We start from the raw sequence: 26,616 nt of genomic DNA, 5'->3' as shown, positions 1-26,616 counted from the left end.
GCCCAACATAGAGTACACCATTAGTTTCATATATGGTGTTCAGTAGTTCATCAGTTGCGTATAATCCAGTGCTTATCACATCATGTGCCCTCCTTGGTGCCCATCACCCAGTTACCCCGTTCTCCTCAACTTCCCCTCCAGCAACCCTCAGTTTGCTTCCCATAGTTAAGAGTCTCTTCATGGTTTGTGTTCCTCTGATGACTTCCCATTCAGTTTTCCCTCCCTTCCCCTATGATTCTCTGTACTGTTTCTTACATTCCACAAAGGAATGAAACCATACAATTGTCTTTCTCTGATTGACTTATTCACTCAACATAATACCCTCCAGTTCCATCCATGTCAAGGTAAATGGTAAGTATTCATCCCTTCTGATGGCTGATTAATACTCCATTGTATCTATAAACCACATCTTCTTTGGCTAGTCGTCTGTCCATGGACATCTTGGCTCTTTCTGTAGATTGGCTATTGTGGACATTGCTGCTATCAACACTGGGGTGTGGGTGCCCCTTCAGATCACTACATTTGTATTTTTGGGATAAATGCCTAGTAGTGCAATTGTTGGGTGGGTAGCTCTGTTTTTAACTTCTTGGCAAACCTCCGTCTGTTTGTTTCAGAGTGTGACTGTACCAGCATTCCCACTAACAGTGTAGAAGGTTCCATTCTTGTTTCCTGTCTTGTTAATTTTAGCCATTCCAACTGATCTGGGGTGGTATCTCACTGTGGTTTTGATGTGTAATTCCTTGATGCTGAGTGATGTTGATCATTTTTTCATGTGTGTGTTGGCCATTTGGATGTTTTCTTTGGAGAAATGTATGTTCCTGTCTTCTGCCCATTTCTTGATAGGATTATTTGTTCTTTGGGTGTTGAGTTCGGTAAGTTCTTTGTAGATTTTGGATACTAGCTCTTTATCTGATATGTCATTTGCAAATAAGCTTCCCCTATTCTTTGGGTTATCTTTTGGTTGTTTCGTTTGTTGTGCAAAAGCTTTTTATCTTGATGAAGTCCCAGTAGTACATTTTTGCCTTTGTTTCCCTTGCTTTTGGAGACCTGACTAGCAAGAAGTTGCTGTGGCCTAGGTTGAAGAGGTTGCTGCCTGTGTTTTCCTCTAGGATTTTGATGGATTCCTTTTTCACATACAGGTCTTTCAACCATTTTAATTCTATTTTTGTGTGTGGTATAAGGAAATGGTTCCATTTCATTCTTCTGCATGGGGCTGTCCAATTTTCCCAACACCATTTGTTGAAGAGGCTATATTTTCCACTGGACATTCTTTCCTGCGTTGTTGAAAATTAGTTGACCATAGAGTTGGGGGTCCATTTCTGGGCTCTCTATTCTGTTCCATTGATCTGTGTGTCTGTTTTTGTTTGATGATGACAGCTTTGTAATAGAGCTTGAAGTCTGGCATTTTGATGCCACCAGCTTTTTTTTTTTTCCCCCCCAACATTCCTTTGGCTATTTGGGGTCTTTTCTGGTTCCATACAAATTTTAGGATTATTTGTTCCAGCTCTGTGAAGAGTGTCGATGGTATTTTGATAGGGGTTGCATTGAACATGTAGATTGGGTAGCATAGACATTTTAACAGTATTTATTCTTCTAATCTGTGATCATGGAATGTTTTTCCATTTCTTTGTGTCTTCCTTGGTTTCTTTCATAAGTGTTCTGCAGTTTTTAGAATACAGATCTTTTACTTTTGGTTAGGTTTATTCCTAGGTCTCTGATGGTTTTTGGTGCAGTTGTTAATGGGATCGATTCCTTAATTTCTCTTCTTCTGTCTCACTGGTAGTGTATAGCAATGCAACTGACTTTTGTGCATTGATTTTATATCCTGCCACTTCACTGAATGCCTGTATGAGTTCTAGCAATTTTGGGGTGGAGTCTTTTGGGTTTTCTACATAAAGTATGGCATCTGCAAAGAGTGAGAGTTTGACTTATTCTTTGCCATTTTGAATGCCTTTTATTTCTTTTTGTTGTCTGATTGCTGAGACTAGGACTTCTAGTACTATGTTGAATTACAGTGGTAAGAGTGGGCATCCCTGTCGTGTTCCTGACTTTAGGGGGAAAGCTCTCAGTTTTTCCCCATTGAGAATGATACTCACCCTGGGCTTTTTGTATATCACTTTTATGATACTGAGGTATGTTCCCTCTATACCTAAACTGTGGAGAGTTTTAATCAAGAATGTTCCCTCTATACCTAAACTGTGGAGAGTTTTAATCAAGAAAGTATTTTGTCAAATGCTTTTTGTCAAATGCTTTTTCTCCATCTATTGAGAGAATCAAAGGTTCTTGTCCTTTCTTTTATTAATATGATGTATCACATTGATTGATTTGCAAATGTTGAACCATCCTTGCAGCCCAGGAATAAATCTCACTTGCTTGTGGTGAGTAATCCTTTTAATGTACAGTTGGATCCTACTGGCAAGTATCTTGGTGAGAATTTTGGCATCAATATTCATCAGGGATATTGGTCTGTAATTCTCCTTTTTGTTGGGCACCTTTGTTTGGTTTCAAGGTAATGCTGGGCTCATAGAATGATTTGGAAGTTTGCCTTCCCTTTCCATTTTCTGAAACAGCTCCAGAAGAATAGGTATTAGTTCTTTAAATGTTTGGTGGGGGGGGGGTGTCTGGGTGGCTCAGTTGTTAAGCATCTGCTTTTGGCTCAGGTCATGGTCCCAGGGTCCTGGGATCAAGCTCCACATTGGGCTCCCTGCTCTGTGAGAGGTCTGCTTCTCCCTCTCCCACTCCTCCTGCTTGTGTTCTCTCTCTCGCTCGCTGTGTCTCTCTCTGTTAAATAAATAAATAAAATCTTGAATGAAAGAATGAATGAACGAATGAATGTTTGGTAGAATTACCTGGGGAAGCTGTGTGGGCCTGGACTCATTTGTTGGGAGATTTTTGATTACTGCTTCAATTGCCTTGCTGGTTATGGGTCTGTTCAGTTTTTCTGTTTCTTCAGTTTTGGTAGTTTATATGTTTCCAGGAAAGCATCTATTTCTTCCATATTGCCTAATTTGTTGGCAGATAGTTGCTCCTAATATGTTGTTAACATTGTTGGTATTTCCTTCATGTTGGTCGTGATCTCTCCTCTTTCAGTCATGATTTTATTAATGGGTTCTCTCTCTCTCTCTCTCCTTTTTTGATACTCTGGATAGGAGTTTATTGGTCTTACTAATTCTTTCAGAGAACCGGCTTCTAGATTCATTGATCTGTTCTGCTCTTCTTCTGGTTTCTGTTTCATTGATTTCTGCTGTAATCTGTATTATATAAGCTTTATTTGCTGTCCTTTCTCCAGCTTCTTTAGGTGTATGGTTAGCTTGTGTATTTGAGATTTTTTTTTTTTGGAGAAAAGCTTGTATGGCTATATACTCCTTCTTAGAACCGCCTTTGCTATATCTCAAAGGTTTTGAAAGGTTGTGTTTCATTTTCATTTGTTTCCATGAGTTTTTAAGATTCTTCAATTTCCTAGTTAACCCCTTCATTCTTTAGTCAGATGCCCTTTAATCCCAAATGTTTGAATTCCTTCCAATTTGCCTCTTGTGATGGATTTCAAGTTTTAACGCACTGTGGTCTGAAAATATGCAGGGAACAATCCCAGTCTTTAAGTACTGGTTGAGACCCGATTTGTGACCCAGTATGTGAACTATCCTGGAGAATGTTCCATATATACTCAGGAAGAATGTGTATTCTTTTGCTTTAAGATGGAATGCTCTGTATATATGTGTGAAGTCCATCTGGTTCAGTGGGTCACTCAAAGCCATTGTTTCCTTATTGATCTGTTCAGATGACCTGTCCATTGCTGTGAGTGAGGTGTTGAAGTCCCCTACTATTACTGTATTATTAGCAGTGTGTTTCTTTAATTTAGTTATTAATTGGTTTATATAATTGGCTGTTCCCAAGTTAGGAGCATAAATACTTATAATTGTTAGATCTTCTTGTTGGATAGACTTTTAAAGTGATATAATGTCCCTCTTTATCCCTTACTTACAGTCTTTGGTTTAAAATCCAATTTAGGTCTGATATGAAAATTGCTACCAGCTTTCTTTTGCTGTCCATTGGCATTATAAATGGTTCTCCGCCCCCTCACTTTCAATCTGGAGGTGTCTTTGGGCCTAAAATGAGTCTGTTGTAGATAGCATATGGATGGGTCTTGATTTTTCATCCAATCTGGTATCCTGTGTCTTTTGATTGGAGCAGTTAGCCCATTTACATTCAGACTAACCGTCAACAGATATGAATTTAGTTCCATTGTATTAGCTATAAAGTCCCTGTTCTGTACATTGTCTCTGTTTCTTTCTGGTCTGTGTTACTTTGGGGCTCTCTACAGGATCCCCTTTAATATTTCTTGTAAGGCTGGTTTAGTGATCACAGATTCTTTTGTCTGTCTGTCCTGGAAGCTCTTTAACTCCATCCATTCTGAGTAATAGCTTTGCTGGATAAAGTGTTCTTGGCTGCATGTTTTTCCCACTTAGCACATTAAATACATCATGTCAGTCCTTTCTGGCCTGCCAGGTCTCTGTGGACAGGTCTGCTGCCAGTCTAATGTTTCTACCATTGTAGGTTAAGGAGCTCTTTCCTCAAGCTGCTTTCAGGATTTTCTGTTTATCTCTGAAATTTACAAGTTTCACTATTCTATATTGGGGTATTGATCTGTTTTCATTGATTTAGCAAGCATTCTCTCTACCTCTCAGACTTGAATGTTTCCTTCACCACCTTAGGGGGGTTCTCAGCTATGATTTGCTCAAATACACCTTGTGTCCATCTCTCTCTCTTCTTCCTCTGGGACCCCAATAATTCTAATATTATTTGCTGATTTCTCAAAACCTCCTCTCATAGTCTGTTAGTTGTTTTTCTCTCTTTTCCTCCATCTCTTGCCTTTCTATCATCTTGTCTTCTAGGTCATTGACTCGCTTCTGCCTCATTTATCCTAGCTGTTAAGAGATTTCAATTTAGACTGCATCTCAGAGCATTTTTAATTTCAGCCTAATTAGATTGTATTTCTACATGAAGAGATTCTCTAGTGTCTTCTATTCTTTTTTCAAGCCCATCTAGTAATTTTATGTTCGTTATCCTGAATTCCAGCTCTGATACTTTACTTACGTCCATACCAATTAGATCTGTGGCAGAGTGTATTACCTCTGGTTTTTTCCTTTGTTGTGAATTCCTCCTTCTAGTCATTTTGCCCAGAGAAGAATGGATGAATGACAGAAAAAATTAAAAATATCAACCATGACCCAAACAAAATACACATTAGACAAATCCAAAGAGTCAGAAACCAAAATGAAAAGAAAAATAAAAAAGGGTGGGGGGAGGGGAGAGAATATAATCTCCCAGGTGGAAAAACAGGGTAATCCACTTGGTCCTGGGTGTATTTTGGTCTGTTTGTTAGAAGACACTAAAATCCCAAAATTCTAAAGAAAACAAAACTTACAATAAAATTGAATACAGTGAAAGGACGCCAAAAATGAGGAGTATATATTTATAATACGCAAGTGGAAAAATTAATGTTACAAAAAATGATTTAAAAGTAAAGAGTTGATAAAATAATAAAACTAGTCAAAAAGGAAAAGAGAAAAAAGGCAAATTCTAAACTGAAAGATAGAAGAATCATGAGAAGAAACCTTGAATTCTATATACTGTTTTCTCCTAGTTCTGGTTTTGCCTTTTTGTGTTCCTGGTAAACTTGGTATTAGCCTGATAATTCCAGCTGCTCTCCTGGGGGCGGGGCCTGCTGTGCTAATTCTCAGGTGTCTGTCTGGGCCAAGTTACACCGCCCCTTGGCAGGGGGCCAGGCCCAAGGTAATCTGCTTCGTGTTCTTCTATGTGGCTTCTGTTCTCTAAAGCCTTTCCTGTCACTTCAGAGGATGAAAATAAAAATGGCCAAGCCCCAATCTCCAGTCTCCAGCCCCAGAGCTGAAAGATTGTGGCCCTCTCTCTTCAGTAAACTCGCAGGGAAATGCCGCCTTTACTTTTGTGTGCACCAGACTCTGCACCCACATGGTGCGCCAGCTGCACTGATCCTCCTGGGGGAGGTAGGAGGGTGGCCGGGTCCTGCTGCTTGTAGGGCCCCTAGATACAGAGCAGTCACCCCATCGCATTGGTTCCTGGTTTATGGCAAACTGAGCTGACCACCCACTTCTGGGCTCACTGACCATAGTTGGATTCCCAAGCATTTGAATGGCTCAGGCACCCCTTCTTTCTGTGACCCCCAGGGATCCTGAGATTATACTGTCTTGGATTCTGCCCCTCTTGGTTACCTGAGCATCTTTCAGACAGGGATGTCTCTCACTGGAGCAGATTTCTATAAGTTCTGATTTTGGACTCCGGGGCTCTATCACTTCCCAGTAGCTGGCTTTTGGAGGCTCCCTCCCTTGCTGTGTATCTTCCGATAAATGCCTTCTGATTCACTTTACACCTCCCACCTTTGCAAAAAGTGGTCACCTTTCTATTTGTAGAATTCAGCAGTTCTTTTCTTACATCTCAGGTTGAATTCATAGGTGTTCAGAATGATCTAGCTAAATTCAAGGGACCAGATGAAATGAGGACTGTTACTCTTTGATCATCTTTGTTCTCTCTGCTCCTCTGATGACTAGGATTTTATTACCATATGAGTTTGGGCTGCTGTAACAAAATACTATGTGCTGGGTGGCTTCAACAACAGACATTTCTTTTTCTTTCTTTTTTTTTTTTTAATTTAAAAATTTTAAAGATCTCTATTTATTTGACAGAGAGAGAGAGAGAGAGAGAGATCACAAGTAGGTAGTGAGGCAGGCAGAAGGGGAGAGGGAAGCAGGCCCTCTGCTGAGCAGAGAGCTCGATGCGTGGCTCATCCCATCATGATCCCCTGGGATCATGACCTGAGCCAAAGGCAGAGGATTAACCCACTGAGCCACCCAGGCGCCCCAACAACAGGCATTTCTTTCTCAGGGTTCTAGAGGCCAGGCAGTCTGAGATGGGGGTCCGGCATGGTCAGTTCTGGTGGGGGCTCTCTTCTGGTTTCCAGTTGGCTGCCTTCTTGCTGTGTCCTCCCATGCTGGGGGTAAGGGAAAGGGAGAGAGAGCACATGCACAACACACACCAGCTCTCTAGTCTCTTATAAGGGCCCTCCTGCCAACACAGGGGCTCTACTCTCCAGGTATCACCCAGACCTCATTACCTGCCAGAGGCCCCAGCTCCTGATGCCATCACATTAGAGGTTAGGGTTTCAATGCAGAGTTTTGAAGGGACACAAACATCCAGTCCATGACAATTGCCCATTCCTTCAAATCAGTGGTGCTGATTAAGGGTGCTAATTACTTAGGCAAAAATCAGATAAAATTGTCTCATAGCTTTGCAGTAAACCAAAAATCTCTAGAGATTGTGGCATAAGGGAAGAATAGGCAGCCCCTTCCTGTTTCCTGCATTTCCTGCATCAGCATTTCTGTAGACACGTGGGATAGCTCTCCTGCTATCTCACCGTGAGTGAGGGACCTGAGAAGTGTCAGGGGCCTTGGCAGTGTCTCAACCTGCAGGTTCATGGCACCTAGCGCTTACCCACTACCTCTAGCGTGGGGCCTCGGACAATGTGCTGTGACACGCAGATGTCGAAGAGAGTTTGCTGCTCCGTTTCTGGGGAGAAGCAAGCCTCCTTCCCTCCAGGGGTTAAGGAAGAGCTGAAGGAAGCCCTTCACACCAGTTTTTCGTATCAGTGGAATGTTCTTAAGTCTGAGGGTTGTTTTCAGAAGATGTCTTGGGGGGCGCCTGGGTGGCTCAGTGGGTTAAGCCTCTGCCTTTGGCTCAGGTCATGATCTCAGGGTCCTGGGATCGAGCCCTGCATCGGGCTCTCTGCTCAGCAGTGAGCCTGCTTCCTCCTCTCTCTGCCTGCCTCTCTGCCTACTTGTGATCTCTCTCTCTCTCTCTCTCTCTCTCTCGGTCAAATAAATAAATAAAATCTTTTAAAAAAAAAAAGTTCCTTTTATTTTGCTTCTTTGTGTTGGGGGAAAGAAGGAAAACAACGAATGTCACGGAATCTCCGAACCCCTATTGCTGAGAGGATGCTGCCTCCTCTAAATCCTATTTCTTCTGGTTTTCAACAGCCGAGCAGGTGGAATATCTGGTCAACGAAAAGCACATCTACCTGCTGCCAAGTGGTCGGATCAACATGTGTGGCTTAACCACGAAAAATCTAGATTATGTGGCTACCTCCATCCATGAAGCGGTCACCAAAATCCAGTGAAGAAGCCGCACCCAAACCAGCACCACCAAAGCGGCCCTGTGTCCCGTGTGTTCCCTGCCTGCGCCAGCCTCGCTCTGTGTGTTGTGGATAAGACTCGGGAGGACTGGAACCGGCTCTGGTGAGGTGGCCTCTGGTCAAGGCGGCCCCGCACAGGGCAACATCCCTTGTCAAGGAACGGGGCCCTGGGGTCAGAGCCTCTTGGGAGGCCAGAGCAAATCAGGTTTTTATTTAAGAAGAATAAAAAGGTACTTTGATCATGAGATGTAGTTATCTTACTCCCTCACTAGAAGCCACAATGTTGCCTCTGTCGCTCCTGTGCTTCTGTGTATTGCTTGACTCTGCACAAAATCCTGCCCCAAAGATTAAGTTGTCTGAAGAGCCAGCTGTGATTCTGAGTGTTGGCTGTGTCATTAAAACTTGTCATCTCCACCCAGAGTGTCCGTCTCCTGCTCTTTCTCTGTGTCTGTGTCCCTAACCTTAAGCTTTAGCTCTCTGGGGCGAGCAAGGTAAGCGATAGCTTTACATCTCTCTCTCTCTCTCTCTCTCTCTGGGGCGAGCAAGGTAAGCGATAGCTTTACATCTTTCAATCTCTCTCTCTCTCTCTCTCTCTCTCACACACACACACACACACACACACACACAAACTGAAGCAGAAGTTTTACACAACAGTATTTACCCTTGCTGTGAGCAGTGTGTTCTGATAGTTTCTGTCCTATTGGGTTCTGTTTCACTGAAGAAATGAAAGTTGAATTGAGACCCATGGAATTGATTTTGTGATCCACTCATGGGATGCAAGCCATAGTCTAAAAAGAATGCTCTAGAGGAATTTGCTAGTTGCTTAAAAAGCTAGAAGGTGACAGTACCTTCAAGGGGCAAAAGAAGTCTGAGACCGTAAAGCGGGGTGTAGCCCTCCGCAGCATAAACCTGCCCCACAAAGTCTTGGTTCTTAGTATTTTATTTCTCTTGTTAGGGAGAATTTAATTTTTCTCTTGGGGAAGACTTTGGTGGAAAAAAAAATGGTTAAAAGCACTTCTTTAAACCAAAATGTCCCTACCAAAGTGCTAAAATACTTTTTTGTGTTTAAAAAAAAAAAAGCCCCAATCAAGGGTAATTGGGTCCTCCTTCTATCCTGACACATAGGCTGGTGTTCCCCCTTCGTGTTCTAGTCCCCTCTGTGCTCACGTGAAAAAGCGTTTTGTGTTGGGTTTGGGGAGAGCTGGGCTTTGGGAGTTGTCCGGATTTCTTCACCACAGTTGGTCTTCGTGGGGCCTCTCATACAGGTGCGCGCCGTGCACTCTGAGGAAAGACTGTCCCTTACATGGTCCGTCTCCTCAGACGGAGGGGTGCTTCCACCACCAGACTCTGCCACTTGCCATGTGACCTTGAGCAAGCCACTTAATCACTCAGAGCCTGTTTGAGAAACTGAACTTTGCAGGGCGGTTTTGAGACCGAAACAAGCAAACGTGTACCTAGCACAGTTCTCAGGCACAGAAAGCCCTCACCAAAACCGCTGCTGCTGGGTAGCAAACTGGAGGCTCCTGGGAGGAGTCCGTGGGTGTCCATAGGCCAACCATTGACCTTGACCTTGGTAGGGGTTTGAGAACCCCCTGGTAGGTATCAAATTCCAACCTACCTTCCACAAAGATTAGATGCCCAAACACACCTCAGCCTGCCTGGTTCTTGCCTCCCACTGGTATTGGTTGGCTTAACATTGACCCACATGCCTCACCCACTCCCCTGTGACTTTTCCAGCCTTTGGCTGGAAACCAAAGGAGTTGTGGCACTTTGATTCCTCTCCAAAGGGTCTGGGGAAGCGGGCAGTGCACCCAGCACATTGCTTCAGGGGCTGGCCCCTGAGACCTTGAACTTGGAAGGTACCCAGTCCAGTTCCTTTCCCATCACGTGGATTCAACAAATGCCAGCCCTTCTCGTTACTTTTTGTCCTCATTCACACTCTGGCTGCTCATTTGAGTTTTTCTTTTTTAATGCTGGCATTTGCTGCAGTAAAACCTTACCCATCTGGGGCCCAGAGTAGAACGTAAGGGCTTTACTGTAACTTTAACCAAAGCCTTACACCTAGCTTTGAGAACCTCACCTCTTCAGCAGGTGGGCCTCAGCTGAGATAATTCCCTGTGCTCCACCCGACCTTCATCTTCAATGTGAAACCACATCAAAACTGAGCTCTTCAAGGCGAGAAAAACATTCCAGGAAAAGCATTTTCATTTTATTTAAAAAACTATTTACAATTTATTAAGCCTTCATAAATGCTTTATTTTAAAATCCTCTTTTTTTTTAACCTGAAGAAAATCTCGGGGAATGGAGCAGGGAATGGGGAGGGGAGTGGTGACAGGCTCCTTTGGGGTTTTGCAAAGGTATGGATGTAACGCAGCAGCAGTGGCCTGAGCCCCGTGGCCTGAGGGGTAATGATTAGCCAGGCAGGCACTGTCCGGCCAGTGGCCAGCCGGGCCAGAAGACTGCATGATGATAGTTCTTGCTGGAAACTCAACTGTTGGCCGGTTTGGGTCTCAGGTGCCCAGCATGGAGGGGCTGACACTTGGCCTATTCCTATTAGGTAGGAGCAGGTGTTGGGGATGGGTGGCAGCTATGGGGTTCTCTAGGAGGTCATGCACTGCTGAGCCTCAGGGAGAGTCGGGCACGGGGCGGAGAAGTCAATCATCCATTGCAGGAAAGGGCATCTCCAGCTGGAAAGTCCTTCCACGTGCTGTGGCCCTCCCATCTGCAGCACCTGCTCTGGTTGGTGGGGAAGAGGGGACAAAATTACGTGGGGGTATGGTGACGGTACCCTGGGGTGTGCCAAGGCTTTCCAAAGACCTTCACTTCTTGGCAGGTGCTAACTTTCCCCATTGGTTCGATAAACACTGGAGAAGACGGCATGTCTCTCAAAGTCTGTCTCGGACTGGCCCTTATTCACTTCACTCTGCATTGCAGAAACTTTGGGGTGAAAGTTTCAGTAGTTAAAATAGTGGTTTTTAACCCTTTGTGGGTCTCAGACCTTTGAGAATCTCCTGAAAGCTTTAGCCCTCTGGACAAAACAGGTAAGAACACATACACTAAACTCTGACAGTATTAGGGGTTTCACAGACCCTCTGAAGTCCAATAATGGACCCACCTGGGGTGATTGACCCCCAAATTAAGAACCCCTGAGTTAAAGGTTCCTTTGGGTTAGCATTTTCTTTTGAGATGCAAATAACCCAGAGGAATTATCAGTCTCCCCCTCTCTCCTTGTGATTACTGATTGAATGGGTGTGGGGGGTATGACATTAAAGGTTTTGGGGGAAGGCGAGGTAAGCCTGGATGGTATATCCCAGGGAAAGATTTGAGAATGGTTTGGAGATTGAGCAGGCAGAATGGGATCACTGGATCCCTGATAGAGGGAACTCAAGAGATGGGAGATAGAAAGGGAGACAGGTGTCCCAAAGACAACCTTCACTTACTCCCACATACTCCTGAAGGTTTGTTGGCGGTGTGGTTAGTGAGCTGAATTTTAGTATTGAAGTAGGTATGGCGTCATTCTGCCATCTGGTGGCCATACTTGGAATTGCATCTGCTCTGACATCCAGGTGAAAAAAAGATCTAGTAAATTCTTGGAATAAAGTACCCTTAGCTGACCTGCTGGGGTGGAGGAGTAAGGGGTGGGGTGGAGTGGAGGGAGCGGATGAAAAAGAAGAGCAATTCTTCAGTGTTCCCATGTAATGCACACTGAAGTCCCATGAGAGCTGGCATCCTTGGCTGACCTGGGCACTCTTTGGTTTGTCATGGCTAAACTTGCTTCAACAGCTTAGAAATTTTCTACGTAAGTTTCTGTTTGTTTGCTTTGATTTCAACTTAAAACCTGAAGTTCCATCTCTGGCTCCCAGTCCGGTCTCTGTTCTCTGCTCCTCCTCTTCCAGAGCAGGTTTACGACTGGATGGAGAACTGCTAATTGGGAGCCAAAAAGATACGTCCCTGGGAAAAAACAGTGACTTGAGGTTCCATCTCACGGTCTTTCCATTCCAGCCGAGACACACTTCCCTGGCTGCTAGAACCCTTATCTAACAGGAAACTGGTCACCGACAGTTTCCTGTTCTGTACCATCCCATGCCAACATAGCCGGGTCCCACTGCATTAAAGTCCTGGAGGAAATCTCGGGGCATCTCCTGCACTGACCTTCACACCTGCTTCTCCACTGTCTCCGTGCCTGTCCGCCGGCGGCACCTTCTGAGCTGAGCAAAGCATGAAATATGGCATCAGGGATCCCAAAGAACAAAAAAGGAGTCAGGGGTCCCAGAGTGGCATTGTCAGCTTGGGGTCATTTCTCCTCCAGTCCCAGACTGTACTGTGGAAAAGACCATTTCTAGCATGTTCCACCAGAGGCATCTCCATCCGTCATGGCCACAGCAAGGCTCTGAGTCAAACTGGAGGCAACAAGGGGGAATCTGCCAAGCTGACAGCGAGGGGTGAGGAGGTGGTAAGGAAAGCAGAATGCTCTGTCACCTGTGGGAGGCCTCGGGAGACGCAGAAGATGGGAGGGTGGGTTCTCCCTCAACGCTGAATCTCACATTCCCAGCAAACACTCGGCCCCGTCATGTGATCAGGGGCATTAAATTGGAGTTTTCCTCAGAGGCTCTCTCTCCATCGGGTGACCTCTTCCGTTCTCGACCACCTGGAAAACAATTTGTAAGGGTCACCTTCTGGCCGGGAAGAGGCAGAAATGCAGACAAAGCCCTTGACAGTTTGGCAGGAAGTAATCTGCATGGAATCCCGGTGCAGGTATCAGCATAGGTACATCTGGAAGAATTAAGGCAACGCTTTCTACCTGAGATAACACCTCCAAAAAGCCAGGCTAGTATCAGTGGAATGGAGATTCTCCCCCGGAGGTTTGAGTGAAGCCCACGTAATGCTTCAGGATCATCTCTCCATCTGCTGAAGGCCCTGGCCCAGCTCACAGACACCTGAGAGAGGATTCGTCTTCCAGCCTATGATGTTCCAGGAGCCAGGGTTTTGGTGGGTGTAGCTGGGAGCCATGCCCACGCATCTACATTCTGTAGCTTGGAAACAACCCTCCTCCTGCAAAGGGGCAGGTGGGATAATCCCATAATTGTCCTCAAGGATGGAGGAGAAGTCCGTCCCCAGCTCTGCTGTTTTTAGGAAGGAGTATTTTTCACCTTGTTCTATCTGCTATCAACTTCCTTCCATGAAGGATATTGCTCTCCTTGCTACTAAGTCTCCTGGACACAAATTCTTTCTTTAAAGGATCAGACAGTAAATCTTAGAGGTTCTGCAGGCCATCTAGCCCCTGCTGCAACTGCTCAATGCCGCCGTTATGACCATAGATAACAAATGGGTCTAGCATCCAATAAGTCTTGATTTATAGGACTCTCTGCTTCACAGGCAGGAGAGGGAGGTCAGGATTTGGCCATGACCATGGCTTGCAGACCCCAGTCCTAGATGACCACCAGCTAAATGGGACACATCCCCAAACTCTCAAGGGCACAGTACTGGTCCAAGCCCAGTTAACGGATTTTCATGGGTGTACTCATCAGGTTCCTGCAAGGAGTCAACGGTTCCTCCTCCAGGAGTGATGTCCTAACATGCTTTTTCTAGTGACCAGGTGGTGGGAGTCCTTCATCTGGGCAAAGAGCTACTCACTCAAGGTTCTCAGCAGCTTCTTGCCCACGGTTTCCTCAAAGTCGCTACTGCAGGGGCTTGTCTCTGTGTCCAGGTTGATATTACAGCATTCACTGTCTGACGCTGAGAGAAAGGAGAGAAGAAAGAACTCAGGTCTTCCCAACACCCAGGGAGCTAGGAAGGGTGACTCTGGCTGATGCTTCTCAACAGGTAGCAGTTCAAAACCAGAGGCAAGGCCGTGGTGGCCGTGACAGGGAGGGGTGCCCAGGGAGCCGTGGGCTTTTGTTAGTCAGCAAGGGGCACTTTAGGGCCACAAAAGGAACAAAGATTCCAGGAGCGAGAATCCAACTATCCAAACGTTCTTTGGCAGGAGAGGGGAGACGAGGACAAGATGGTCTCTGTTCAGTATCTTTGCCAGACCCAAAGCATATTTGAGGACTCTGGAGGTGGGGTATCACCTTCTAATACTTGCTCAGACCTGGGAGATCATGGGACTCAATAATAATTAAGCACACGTCTCTAACACCTCCCACTGAACCCAGTGGGGGTTCAGAGGCACAGAATCTCAAAGCTAGGAAGAGGCCCAGGCCCTTAATTCCCATGAGGTAAGGACCTGACCTGGGAGGCAGAGTGGGGTGGTGAACACTTCTGGGGGTGCTTGCTTCAATGCAGTGTTATAGACCAGACCAGTCCCTTCTCTGGGCCTCACAGTCCTCACATGAGGTCCCTATATCACACAAGGTGATGGACTAGACGAACTCCAAAGACTATCTTCTCCATTCTTTTGCCTTTGATACAATTTCTTGCTACATGCTTTAGCTACTAAATTCAGTGTGCAAGGAAGAAAAAGAATATCCGTTCTGTATTCAGGTCTCGGAACGGTGACTCTGTATGTCCCAGATACTCTGAATTAGCCACAAGTTCAAATATATTGGCTTACTGACCACAAAAATGGAGAGCACTTGTCGGATCATTGCCCTGGACTTGAGGGGTCTCAGACTATGGACTGGAGCAGGTCTCGGAGGCCTGGTGGGGTAACTGCTGCCCTACGGGGACGGGTTGGGGGGAGCACAGGCGGGGGGCAGGTTTGGAGAAGTAGATCTCGGCAAGGCAGGTACAAGAGGATCTCAGGACTGGTGGGTCGCTGGGAGCTCGGAGCAACACCACCGCCAAGATGGAAGTGTTCAAAGTCTCAGAGGGAGGAGATAGGATCTCGGCGCTCAGGACAAGTCCTACAGATGACCTCCGGCCCAAAGCAAGGGAAGAGCCCTGTCAGTAGGAGGAACAGCTGACTTCAATCTCCTCGTGTGTAAGGCAGGTCTAATAAGAACTTCCTACTATGCCCAGAGCCTGGTACCAAGCACTGTGAGATGCCCTCTGTATTTGCTATCTCATTTATGCCCAAAGCTACTTGATGATCTGGCCACCGTGATTTATATCTCTTAACATAAGGAAGAAACTTACCTATTAAGATCAGTTCTTCCTGGGAGAATGGAGGGAGGGGCCTGAGCTCAGTGTGTGTGTGTGTGTGTGTGTGTGTGTGTGTGTTTCCCTTCCCTCGATCCCTGTGAGAGAAGGTGGGAAATATCACATGGGGGCTGGTGTCCCTCACCCGGCTCTCCCCGGGGCCATCCCAGTGCCCGACAATGAGGACCCTGATTTCCCTCCCTGACCTGCTGTCGTAGGAATGGCTGCAGAAGACAGTGAGAGCTGCTGTGTGCTCTGCTCCTCGAGGTCTGTCATTTCCTCCTGGGTGAAGGCCATCTCCTCCATCCTCAGGTACACAACCTCGCCGGGGCTTCTCAGCCCATCTGAGCGGCTGCCTGGGGAGGACAGCAAGTGTGTGACCAGTCTGCTCTGGAGAAGACCCGAGACTCCAGCTGGCCTTGGATGGCAGCTCTGGGCAGAGGTGAGGGAGGAAGGGGGAGCTGCGCTCAGCCTGGGCCAGCCCACCCACACGACTTACACGGCAGGCTGTTCCTGTTGCTCAGGAGGGTGATGGCAGGGTCATCCTTGGGGGTCTGGGGCGTACCCCGGGTCGTAGGGGCTTTGGTGGAGTCTCCGTCAGTGAAGGCCTCCATGTCAGGGGACTGGGGTGAGCTGTCCATGTGGCAGGCAGTGAGTGCATTCTGGTACTGCTGCCGTGTGATCTGGAGGAAAGAAGTAGAGTGGGAGGAAGCTCAAGAGGACGGGGCAGAGCCCTCTCTGGATGTGGTCAGCTTCTCCCAGCTCGGAAGCAGCTCTGCTAAGGGTGCGTTGGAACCCTTGGCCTCTGTGGTCTAGGATCCATGAACTGGGTCCTCTCTCAAGCCATACCAGCCTAGCAGTTGAGGGACAATGTGTCCCGCTCTCTTTTTTATTGGCTCTGGTCTCCTCAGTACACCTGGAAGAACTAAACCTTCTTCTCCTGAGACTCGGGAGAGGATGGAGGGTACCCTCAATTAGCACGGGAGCTGCCCACAGACAAGTTTTAAATGCATACAATTGCCAAGGGCCCCCATCCTGAGGATCAGTTGGGGACTATGGGAGGGACGTTCTGCCGCTGTGGGTCCTCCCGTCAGGAAGCTGGAGGCTGAGGCCCCAGAGCATGTGGGCATTTCTGATTTGGACTTGGGCCACGGCCGGATGTGGGCTCCTGCTCCTGTGTGGGAAAAGTGCACAGCAGAGGTCTCCCAGTTGCCTCCTCAGATCGCAGGAATCTTACTCGTGATTTTCCTGATGTATCGAGCCTCACCTACAAGTAGAAGCATCTAGACAGTCAGGCTTAGCCAGAGCAGAAGGGAGCTTCCAGAATTCCAGGCAGGAAAAGTATGGATCAAATGTCTTTTCTGGAATATGGAAAGGTTTATTGCTCATTCCTGTTCTCTGGGTGTATGTCTGCCTGATATCCTGGCTTCTGGTTTAAAAAAAAAAATGGGCTGCTTTCTGCACCACCCAATATGGAAACGTGATACCATTATTCAGTGAAAGGCCCTGGGTGAAAAGTGAAAATGGCCCATAGTGGTACTTACTTCCCATGTACTACAGCCCCTTCAGTGCTTTCCTTCTGTCTTCGCTGCGTTTAGCTAGACAACTGGCAAAACTACAAACTGTTCATAGTCCTCCTCTTTCCTTTAGGGGCAGGATTGGGATTACATGTGGGAACAGGAAGGGTGTGCAGCTGGAAACAGGAGAGGGAATGGTTAAGATTTCCACTTGGAACAGAGGTTGCTAGAAGCTGGATTGGTATCTGGCAAGAGCTCTTCCGACATCGGCCCCTCGCCAACTGCTCACTCCTCAGCACCTTCTCCCAGGCCCCCCTTTCCCCAGTGGCTGGAATGCGCCCCATGCCTGGCCTCCCTGGGGGCTGTGGGTGATGGTCGAACCCAAGGCCAAGAGTCAAGCCTAGACCGCTCTTTCCTCACACTCTGGGTTGACTCTTCCTCACCTGGGGCTCATCCCACTTCTGCCTTCCTCACACACCGGCTTTCCTCCTTTCTTTGCTGCATGGGTGGGTGCTCTGGTCATTTTTATTGAATAGATGAGTTAATTTGTCCTGCTTTATTATCTTCTGATGTTCTTCCTACACTTTCTAGATCCTATGGTCTTCCAATTCCTCCAGAATGTTTTAAAATTATTTAGTGCTCATCCCGAATGTTTGATAACCATCTTCACTGAAATACCTCCACGACCGTTTAGGCAATGAGCGTTTCCTCTTCATAAAGAGAAATGTTCTATTTTCCCTCAAGTTGGGGACGCACTACTCTGTTGGACATTATCCATCTTTTCTTCTCTAACAGACTTCGGGATATCTTGCGTGCAGATCAAGCAAATTCCAAGCACAACTAATAGAACTGCAAAACACCTATTAAGAATGTGTGTCTTTTGTGATTCTTATGGGACACACACATGCAGAGATCCTAAGCTTCTAGCCATACTGTTGTCCATTAGAGGGGACAGACAGAGTTCTCTTGATGGTTTAAAACCGTGACTCTCTCTCGGGATCGAGTCCCGCATCGGGTTCCCAGCTCCACAGGGAGTCTGCTTCTCTCTCTGACCTTCTCCTCGCTCATGCTCTCTCTCACTGTCTCTCAAATAAATAAATAAAAATCTTAAAAAAAAACAAAACAAAAACGTGACTCTCAAATTTCAGCATCAAGATCACCTGGAGGGCTTGTTAAAGCAAGATTGTTGGGCCCCACTGCCCACATTTCTAATGCACGCGGTCTGGGGTGGTGCCCAGGGTGGGCATTTCGAACAAGTTCCCAGGTGATGCTGATGCGGCTGCTTTAAAGACCACACTCTGAGAACCACTGACTTAAGACCTGGTTAAAATCAGACAGAGTCCTTCTCAGGTTTTTGCTTTTCTCCCTTTAAAGGAGTCAAACGGATAAAGTGGCAAAGCGTTAACGGGCATTGATATTTTTCAGGTCAAAGGGATATGTTCTGTGTATTAAGGCATGTAACAACTGGGGTCTCCACTTAGCATCTAAAGTCTTCAGTAGATTCAGTGGGATTGCCGACTTTTGCAGCCCCCTCTGTTGGGAAGTGAGAGGAGAAGTCAGACTCTGAAATTTCCCCAGGAGATGTCAACTCTGAGCCTACCCTCAGTCTTAAACCTTATCTTGAGTCAATCACAGAGACCATCAGGCATGTATTAGGGATTTCACCACCAACGGTCTGTCATGCAGCCCACGCTGATGGTCCAGGGACTTGCAGTGCTGCAGAGAAAGGATCAAAGTGACATGCTAATTATTCATGCCTCCTGCGACAGTGCTTCTCAACCTTGGTAGCACATTAGAACCACTTGGGAAGCTTTGAAATATCCTGAAACTCAGGCAACACCCTTAAGCAATTATATCCAAATCTCTTGAGAGTGGGACACAGACATCAGGATCACTTCAAGCTCCCCAGTGATCCCAGTGTGCACCATGGGTGAGAATCACAGCTCTGGACTCTTGGAAATGCCCCCTGTAATCAATTATTATCTTGGCTCCCCTTGATAATTGCCTTCACTGATGTTCAACTTTCCTACTGGACCCCCAGCTTGCACAGAGGCCTGAAATAAGAAACCTCCATATGAAGAACAGAAACTCTGGCAAAACTACAGATGAAGCCAATATGTATTACTTTCTGATGCCTTCCATAGTTCTATAGAAATCTGTCGTATAAACCCTTCAAGAAATTACTGCCAGGAAAAAGCTCCTTTCTATTAAAAAAAAAAAACACAAAACAACCCTCCTTTCTATAGATAAATGACGTACTTCCTTACATCACACGAGAATCCAAATATCCCACTAGGTTTGCCCTCTTTGCTTTTATGACCAGGAAGCTCACAGATAAACTTATTATTTACTGAGAGTAACAAATTCACACCTGATAGCTTTTTCATCAAATTGCTTTGCAATTTTTTCTCATTTTATTTTTTTAAAAAATATTTTATTTATTTGTTTGACAGAGATCACAAGTAGGCAGAGAGGCAGGCAGAGAGAGAGGAGGAAGCAGGCTCCCCGCCGAGCAGAGAGCCCCATGCGGGGCTCGATCCCAGGACCCCGGGACCACGACCTGAGCCGAAGGCAGAGGCTTTAACCCACTGAGCCATTCAGGCGCCCCGTCTCATTTTCTTATTTAAAGCATCATTGGGTTAATTTTTTGGGGGGAATCATATACATTGCTGGGAGTTCTATAAATATCCTACAGAATAGGACTGATACTAGGTGTTCAGATGTTGGTGGAAACCCTAGCGCTATGTTACCCATAAGAGCTTACTTTTGCAGGGAGAGGTTGGGATATGAGGATGGAACCTTCCATCCATAGAGTGTATTATGGCCTACAGAGCACTGGGATTTGTGTTATCTCCTTTGCTGTCATAGTGTGTGAGAGCGCTTGTGATCCTCAGTGTGCAGATCAGAAAATGAGGTCCCGAAATGTTGAGGGATTGTCTAAAGTTGGACAGTTAGCAAGCTTTCAGAATCCCAGCCAGTGCACTGTCTCCTAGGCTGTGCACTGTGCCTGGGAAAGTGCTGGTCACTCTTTGGAGCCAGGGAGATGGAAGGGGAAGTGAGACGGGGGAATTCCAGAGGGGGCAACCCTGGAGTCTCATAATGGTACCCCTGCAACCTAGATACTGGGATTTAAAGGACTTTGTTCTTGCTCCCCAGGGACAACCATCTCAGCCTGGGCTCTGGACACTGTGTGGCTGACCCTGGCAACACGAGGCTGTCCTTTTGGGCAAGTGTTCCAGTAACTGCTTTGTAGGCTTGGGGTCTACAGGAATCTGACAACTGAAAGGAAGCTGGCACATGGCCTGAACCAGTGTTGCTATCAAACCCAATTCTCTAACGTGCGCAGAGCCTTCCCCTAGGTGAAACTTTCTTTGGGATCTTGTAGCTTCTCCTGGCTTAAAGGACAGAAAATTTTCCTAAATGAACCCTGCTCAGCTCAACAAAGGACTTGATGTTACTCTTTTTGGGTCAACCAGTTAGTTTAGATTTTCTTCTAGTTTCGTCCCAGTTTCACCACTTTCAAGCTGGGCAACCTTGGCCAAATCATTAACTTCTCTGAGCCCAGAACAGAGGCCCAGAGATTATGAGATAACATCAGTGAACCTGTCATCCAGCTGTTAGAAATGACTGTTTTCAACACGTCCACATACATCTCTCACAAGTTAACTTTATAATGGGCATACACTTCAAAGAAAGGGGTCAAACCTACCATCTCATTATGTCTAAATGGTGGATGGCACATCATGAGGTAGGTGGGGGCCAGGGCCATGGTCCCTCCGCCCCTGGAGAAGGAGTGAGTGGAGGGGCTGCCAAAGCAGGACGAGGTCTTAGGAAAGTAAATCCTTAACTAAGAAAATAAAGCAAAAGACAAAGTAGGGGAAGGAAGGAGATTCCAAGTGGGGACAATGAAAAGAGGAAGATAGAGAGAGGAGAGACAGTGAGTGAGGGAAGACAAGAGGGAGGGAGAAGGAAGGGGGTATGCTCTGGTTTGACTGAGATGGATTTGGGCATTCAGGGCTCCAATCAGCTGGTGCATTTGCTGTGGTCCCCAAGCCAGAAGCCTCTTGGGAGTGTTGCAAAGTGCTGTATTTAGTTTATTTTTGGAAAGGTTCTGTCCAGGCTGCATGTGCAGTGAGCCATACCATTCTCTCTTCGTTCTTTAGAAAAAGGGATGTCATCCTCCGGTAAGCTGGAATCGAGGATCCAGGAACTCTAACCCTCTTTAAGCATTGTTCTGGAGTAAGACAAGGAGCTGGGCATAAAGTATTGTTTCTGCATCCCTTTCTTACAAGGTACTGAGTTCCCTGACATGGAGGTATTCACACAGACATTAGATAACCACTAGTTGATGGTGTTATAGGGAAGATTCAGACGACCCCAGCTAGGACCCAATATCAGTGGGCAGAAGCATGGCTCTGGGGGTGAGGGTGGGGGTGGGCAGTTGCCCAGTTCAGGGGCAGGGGCAGAGGTTGGGAGAGGACCCACACTGTCAGTGGATGGTTGTGTTAAAGGAAAGGCACCATCCATGGGTTACCTTCTCTCTCTGTCTCACAGCTGTGTTTTCACAATGCTTCCTCTTTTTAAACTAAAAATAAAAAAATAAAATCATAAACTACTGCCCTGTCAACATGTCACCTTCAAAGAAATTGTTGACAAGGCACCACTCTAGAAAATGCATTCAGGAAACAACCTTTCCCCAGCTGCATTTCTAGATTCAAGCGTTCTCCCGCCCAACCCCTTCAGTTCTTCTTCTTCTTCTTCTTTTTTTTAAGTTTTAATTTTGCTTCAAGCATGACTTTTTGTCACTTTGGTTCTCCTGTTCAACCGTCTGAGAACGTCTTCCTCTCTGGCACAGTACGTCCAGCAGAAATAGAACGGGAGTCATATGGGTAGTCGAAAATTTTCTTGTAGTCACATTAAAAGTAATAAAAACTAATAGGTGAGGGGTGCCTGGGTGGCTCAGTGGGTTAAAGCCTCTGCCTTCAGCTCAGGTCATGATCCCGGGGTCCTGGGATCGAGCCCCGCATCGGGCTCTCTGCTCAGCAGGGAGCCTGCTTCCTCCTCTCTCTCTGCCTGCTTGTGATCTCTGCCTGTCAAATAAATAAATAAAATCTTAAAAAAAAAACTAATAGGTGAAATTAATGTTAATAATGTTGCATTTAACCCAACATATTAAAAAAAATTCACTTCAACATGGAATCAACATAAAATTATGAATGGGGAACCACACATTATTTTTTGTGTGTAAAGTCCTTGGAATCCAGCAGTATTTGATACCTATGGCTCATCGGTTTGGACAAGCCACGTTTTGTGTGCTCGGCAGCCGCCTGTGGCCGCTGGCTCCCAGGCGGGACAGCAAAGGTCCAGCAGATCAACCTGAACCTTTCTGCCCAGTTTTGAGAACATGGATTTGCGTGGCCAGTGGTGCTCCCATGGCCTGCACACAACCACGGGACCAGCTCAGCTGCTTCTTCACTGTCCCTTGAATGCACCTGCCTACTTGCCTTCCACATGCCTGTTTATCAGTGTCCCTCCTCCTATTCCTTCCTCACTCTTAAACGCCTGGTACGTTCTCCAGCAACATGGTGCTTGAAAGTATGTGCCATACGAATTCATAATCACTTGGGTCACTACAGCTTAACCTACATTTCTTCTCCCTAGCTAGATTTTAATCTCCTCATAAAGCAGAGGATAGGTTTATATTTCCTTAGAGTAGCCCGTAGTTTCTAGAACCATTAATAATGCTAATAAATACGTACCGACTCGTTCACTGAGGAAATCAAACCACTGCTCAAAAGGCAACATGTTTTTATTCTCTCTTTATCACTGTAGCTACAAGCATTTCTGAGCAATAGCTTGAGTTCAAATAGTCTTCTCTTACACGTGGCCAGTTAAGAACTCATGCAGCCACTAAATTACAAAGGAAATGGAGATCTGTTTATCTTGGGAATAACCAGAAGCAAGTGTGCCCTTCTGGACACGTTGACTTTGCAGCCAACGTGTTCAGAAGTTCACCTTCAACCAGGATGCTGTCTCTCCTATCATTTTATGACGTTCATCCCCCAAAACACCATCCTGCAATTTAGGGATTCTGCCACCAGATGGTGATGGGGCATCTTGGTCACAGTTACACAGTCAAGACCATAAGACAGCTGCCAAATAGTCTAATAATGATATTTACAAAACACAATTTTTAAAAATTCCTAAGGATGCTTTGGTGCCTCCATTCATAATTCATTAACTATGATTAATCACGGCTTCAATAGCTCTCCCGGATAAACATGAGATATACCTTTCTATCTAACTTGGTAACTAATCTGGAAGTCAAATTATTCCTGGACTTGATAATTGTTCTGGAACCTCAGTCTGTTGGACATGAAAAACCCTTGCAAAATCTTCCCGCAGCCCCTCACAGGGGCTTGGGCTGTGAGACCACCCCTCTCGCACAGTTCTTTATGCTGTGGTTACTTGTTTATCCTCTCTGGCCCCCTCCTAGCATGGAAGCTCTAGAAAGGCAAGAGCTTACGGTCTTGTTCACCACAGTCTCCTGTCAATGCTGAGACAAGCACAGGGCAGGCCTGCGGTCAGTACTGTTGAGCACTTACTCACACTGTAACTTTCAAGTTCTTTCCCCACAAACCATGTGACAAGGACTACAAACCAATGAGAGCTGACATAGTAAAGCTTCTCCGCTCCCATTTTTTCCTACCTCCACTGCTGAGGAAGGCCTGCAAAACAGGCTTCAGTTTTCTTTACCTTCCTTGTCATACAGGATTTGTTAAGTGTCTCCAGTCATATAGACCCATGGGTATTGCTGGGTTAGTTCCCAAAGTCACTTCTCCTTGGGGCTCCTTCAGCTCTGATTTCCCACAACTCTCCCTAAAACCTAGGGATTTGAGGGCTTGGACTCTGGAGACAGATACCCAACTCTGAAGCTTGGCTCTGCCACTCACCAGCCCTGGGGCCTCAGACTCCTCAAGCTCCAATGTCTTCATCTTTAAAATGGGAATGACAGTAGGACCTACCTCACAGGGCGGTGGTAACACTAAGTGGATCAATCAGACAAAGGAGCCATAGACCACATGCACAGCGTACCCCACAAACAGTTATCCCGCCCCACCCTCCAGGCTCAGCCCCTGCCTCTGGTAACTTTCCATCCTTACAGTTTTAGCTCAGGGTGTCTGCAAGGTTCTGGAACACAGAAAACCAGCCAGCGCACACTGCTATCAAATGATCAGAGCTTGTGTTCTGGACAGAAGAGAGGACCTCCTCCCACCTTTGTAACTGATACATCTCTCGTAATCCAGCCTGCAATTTACCAAGTGAACTCATTGGGTGTTTTGTTGGACTTGGAGAAACGGGTGTCACTCCTGATCTCCTGCCCAAGCATGTAATGGTTTGCAGAATGCTAGCAAACAAAACAAATAAAACAAAACCTATCAAAGCAAGCAAAGGAAGAAACTCTAGAAGGTTTCTGTGCAATCCCAATCCCAATGAGAAGTATGAAGAAAGAGCTCCCCTCCTCTTTAACTACACGGTGATAAGCATCGCTGCTTCTCTCTCCTGCCTGTGCCAAGTGATGCTCCACCAGCCCCCTGACAGCTAAGGGGAGGACAGTTACACAAACGGTTAGTGGTTAACCCACATGCCAAATTGCAATGGAGCAGTAAGATGCAGAAATACGCCATTGTAAGTCAAACCATAGCACAATTTCTTCTAGACACTTGGTTTATTAATCACCCGCAAATTTATCTTGAAAAAACAAAGCAACCTGGTGCCAATGGCAGGGTATCCAAAGGAAACAGTTCTGCTGGCAACTTGTCTCAGGCAAGCTAACTCCTTTTTGTTCTGTGCCTCAGTTTCCCCACCCATGAAATGGGGATCAGGAGATCATAAACAAATGACAAGTAATGAACAGTCATCAAGCTAACTGAAAACAGGGCCCTTATAAAGCCAGGGAACAATGAGCAGCCAGCGTTCTCTGGGAGCAGGGGGCATGGGGAGGCGCATCCCGGCCTGCTGGCTGGCTGGCTGGCTGGCTGGCACGGGGACATCCCCCGGGGGAGTTACCTTCACAAACTGCACGTCGCTCAGGATGTGCACTGAGTAGTCAGGAGTGTACAGGTTGTTGCTGCTGCCGCACAGCTGGGTGTTGCTGCCCCCAAAGTCACTGCGCTCGCGGTTTGGAGACTCGGAGCGGTTCAAGCCGCTGCAGCGAGAAGGGGACCGGTTTACTGCAGATGGTGGGGGAGAGGCCAGGGGACAAAAGGCAAGGACAGGTGGGCAGGGAGGAAAGAGAGGGGGATGGAAAGAGAGAGACGAGAGGAGAGAGAGAGAGGTGTTTACTGAGGGCCGGAGGGACTTCTGGGCAACGCTAACCCCCGGTGCTAGACCCAGGCCCGCACCCTTCGCAGCGGAGGCTCAGGGCTCGGCTCTGCTCAGGCCCCTCCAGCTCCCCATACCCTGCACCTGGGAGGAGCTGGGCAGAGGCAGTCCGCAGCCTCTCTCAGTTCAGGTCTTTGGACTAATGTCAGAGATGAGGACCATGCTGTGGGTGTGGGTATAGCTCCCCCTGAGCGAGAGACCCTCTGCCAGGATCTCAACTCTGCTCACAAGCCTCATTGTTCAGAAAGGCGAACGCCTTAGGTCTGAAGGCACAGACGACTGATGCTTGCGGTGGTGAGCATGTTAGCAGGGATTACTGAGGTCTGCCCTAACACTGGCAGGACCCTGGACAAGTGGAGGTCCACAAACTATATGGGTCCCGATTTGAGTCACATGAAGAAACTGTTAAAATTCGTTCCATCCTGGGGCGCCTGGGTGGCTCAGTGGGTTAAGCCGCTGCCTTCGGCTCAGGTCATGATCTCAGGGTCCTGGGATCGAGTCCCGCATCGGGCTCTCTGCTCAGCAGGGAGCCTGCTTCCCTCTCTCTCTCTCTCTGCCTGCCTCTCCGTCTACTTGTGATCTCTCTCTGTCAAATAAATAAATAAAAATCTTTAAAAAAAAATTCGTTCCATCCTTGTCCTTGACAATTATACTGGCATAACTTGGAAGGCAAGGTCCAACTCCTTAGAATTTCTGTTAAAGCGGAAAACATGAAACAGGGCTGTATGGGAACAAACAGCCCCTGCCCTAGGGGCTTCCCAGTCCTCTTCCCCCGGGGTGGCTTAGGGGAGGAATTCCAGGGTTCCCCCATCTGAAGTGTGGTCCAGAAGGCAGAACACAGACTCCAGCCCCGTGAGTTCCTCATCCCACAGAAAGGGATAGGACTGAGGAGGGCCAAAGTGGGGTCCTCTAAAGTGTGGGTCTAAGGCAGGACTCCATCTAGGCCTACATGGGGGCAGGGGATACTGGAATAATCCACAGGCATCCTACATGTTCCGAGTCAGGGTTGGTTGATTTGTTTTCCCGTTTTTAAGAACCTTCTAGGGAAACTTCAATTAAGACCACGGCACTTGGTTTCTAAACGGATTATGTGAACTACCTTCCCTGGATCAATAGAAGAGAGGTTCTTCAGGTGACCCGAGCATGATCTCAAGCACAGAATCAACCCGAGGGAGAGTGCCAGCCCATGTTTCCTTCCCCGAAGGGGGAGGGGCGTGCTGTGAGCCTCTCGGAACACAGACTGAGTTCAGGGGCTCCAGTGCGCGGAGTCTGGCTCCTCAGAAATTCCACTCCTGTGCTTTCAGGGAAAACTGCAGGAATTCAATCCTGTCTCAGGAGATAACGGTGCCATCAGTCAAGATAATTGATTAGCATCTATTTGGAGCGAGTCCTTGAGGGTTGATGGTGTGT

The 26,616-nt window shown here is 46.8% G+C and overlaps 2 protein-coding genes across 2 annotated transcripts in view; one reads left to right on the top strand and one right to left on the bottom strand.

Annotated features, from left to right (window-relative positions):
• The window catches only part of LOC111144929 (glutamic-oxaloacetic transaminase 1), a 31,947-nt gene extending 23,303 nt beyond the window's left edge, over nucleotides 1–8,644 (top strand). The window contains exon 9 of the mRNA XM_022499538.1: nucleotides 8,070–8,644. Within this exon, the coding sequence (XP_022355246.1) occupies nucleotides 8,070–8,209 (140 nt within the window). The 3' untranslated portion in view covers nucleotides 8,210–8,644. The remainder of the gene's footprint in view (nucleotides 1–8,069) is intronic.
• Nucleotides 8,645–12,792: 4,148 nt separating this feature from the next.
• The window catches only part of LOC111145237 (cyclin and CBS domain divalent metal cation transport mediator 1), a 57,398-nt gene continuing 43,574 nt past the window's right edge, over nucleotides 12,793–26,616 (bottom strand). The window contains 5 exon segments of the mRNA XM_022500009.1: nucleotides 12,793–12,872; nucleotides 13,859–13,960; nucleotides 15,511–15,660; nucleotides 15,804–15,987; nucleotides 24,892–25,055. Coding sequence (XP_022355717.1) covers nucleotides 12,793–12,872; nucleotides 13,859–13,960; nucleotides 15,511–15,660; nucleotides 15,804–15,987; nucleotides 24,892–25,055 — 680 coding nt within the window.

The sequence above is a fragment of the Enhydra lutris genome, unplaced genomic scaffold (genome assembly GCF_002288905.1).
Source record: "Enhydra lutris kenyoni isolate GAN:26980312 unplaced genomic scaffold, ASM228890v2 scaffoldscaffold12, whole genome shotgun sequence".
NCBI lineage: Eukaryota > Metazoa > Chordata > Mammalia > Carnivora > Mustelidae > Enhydra > Enhydra lutris.
This window is presented reverse-complemented; position numbering and strand designations above follow the sequence as displayed.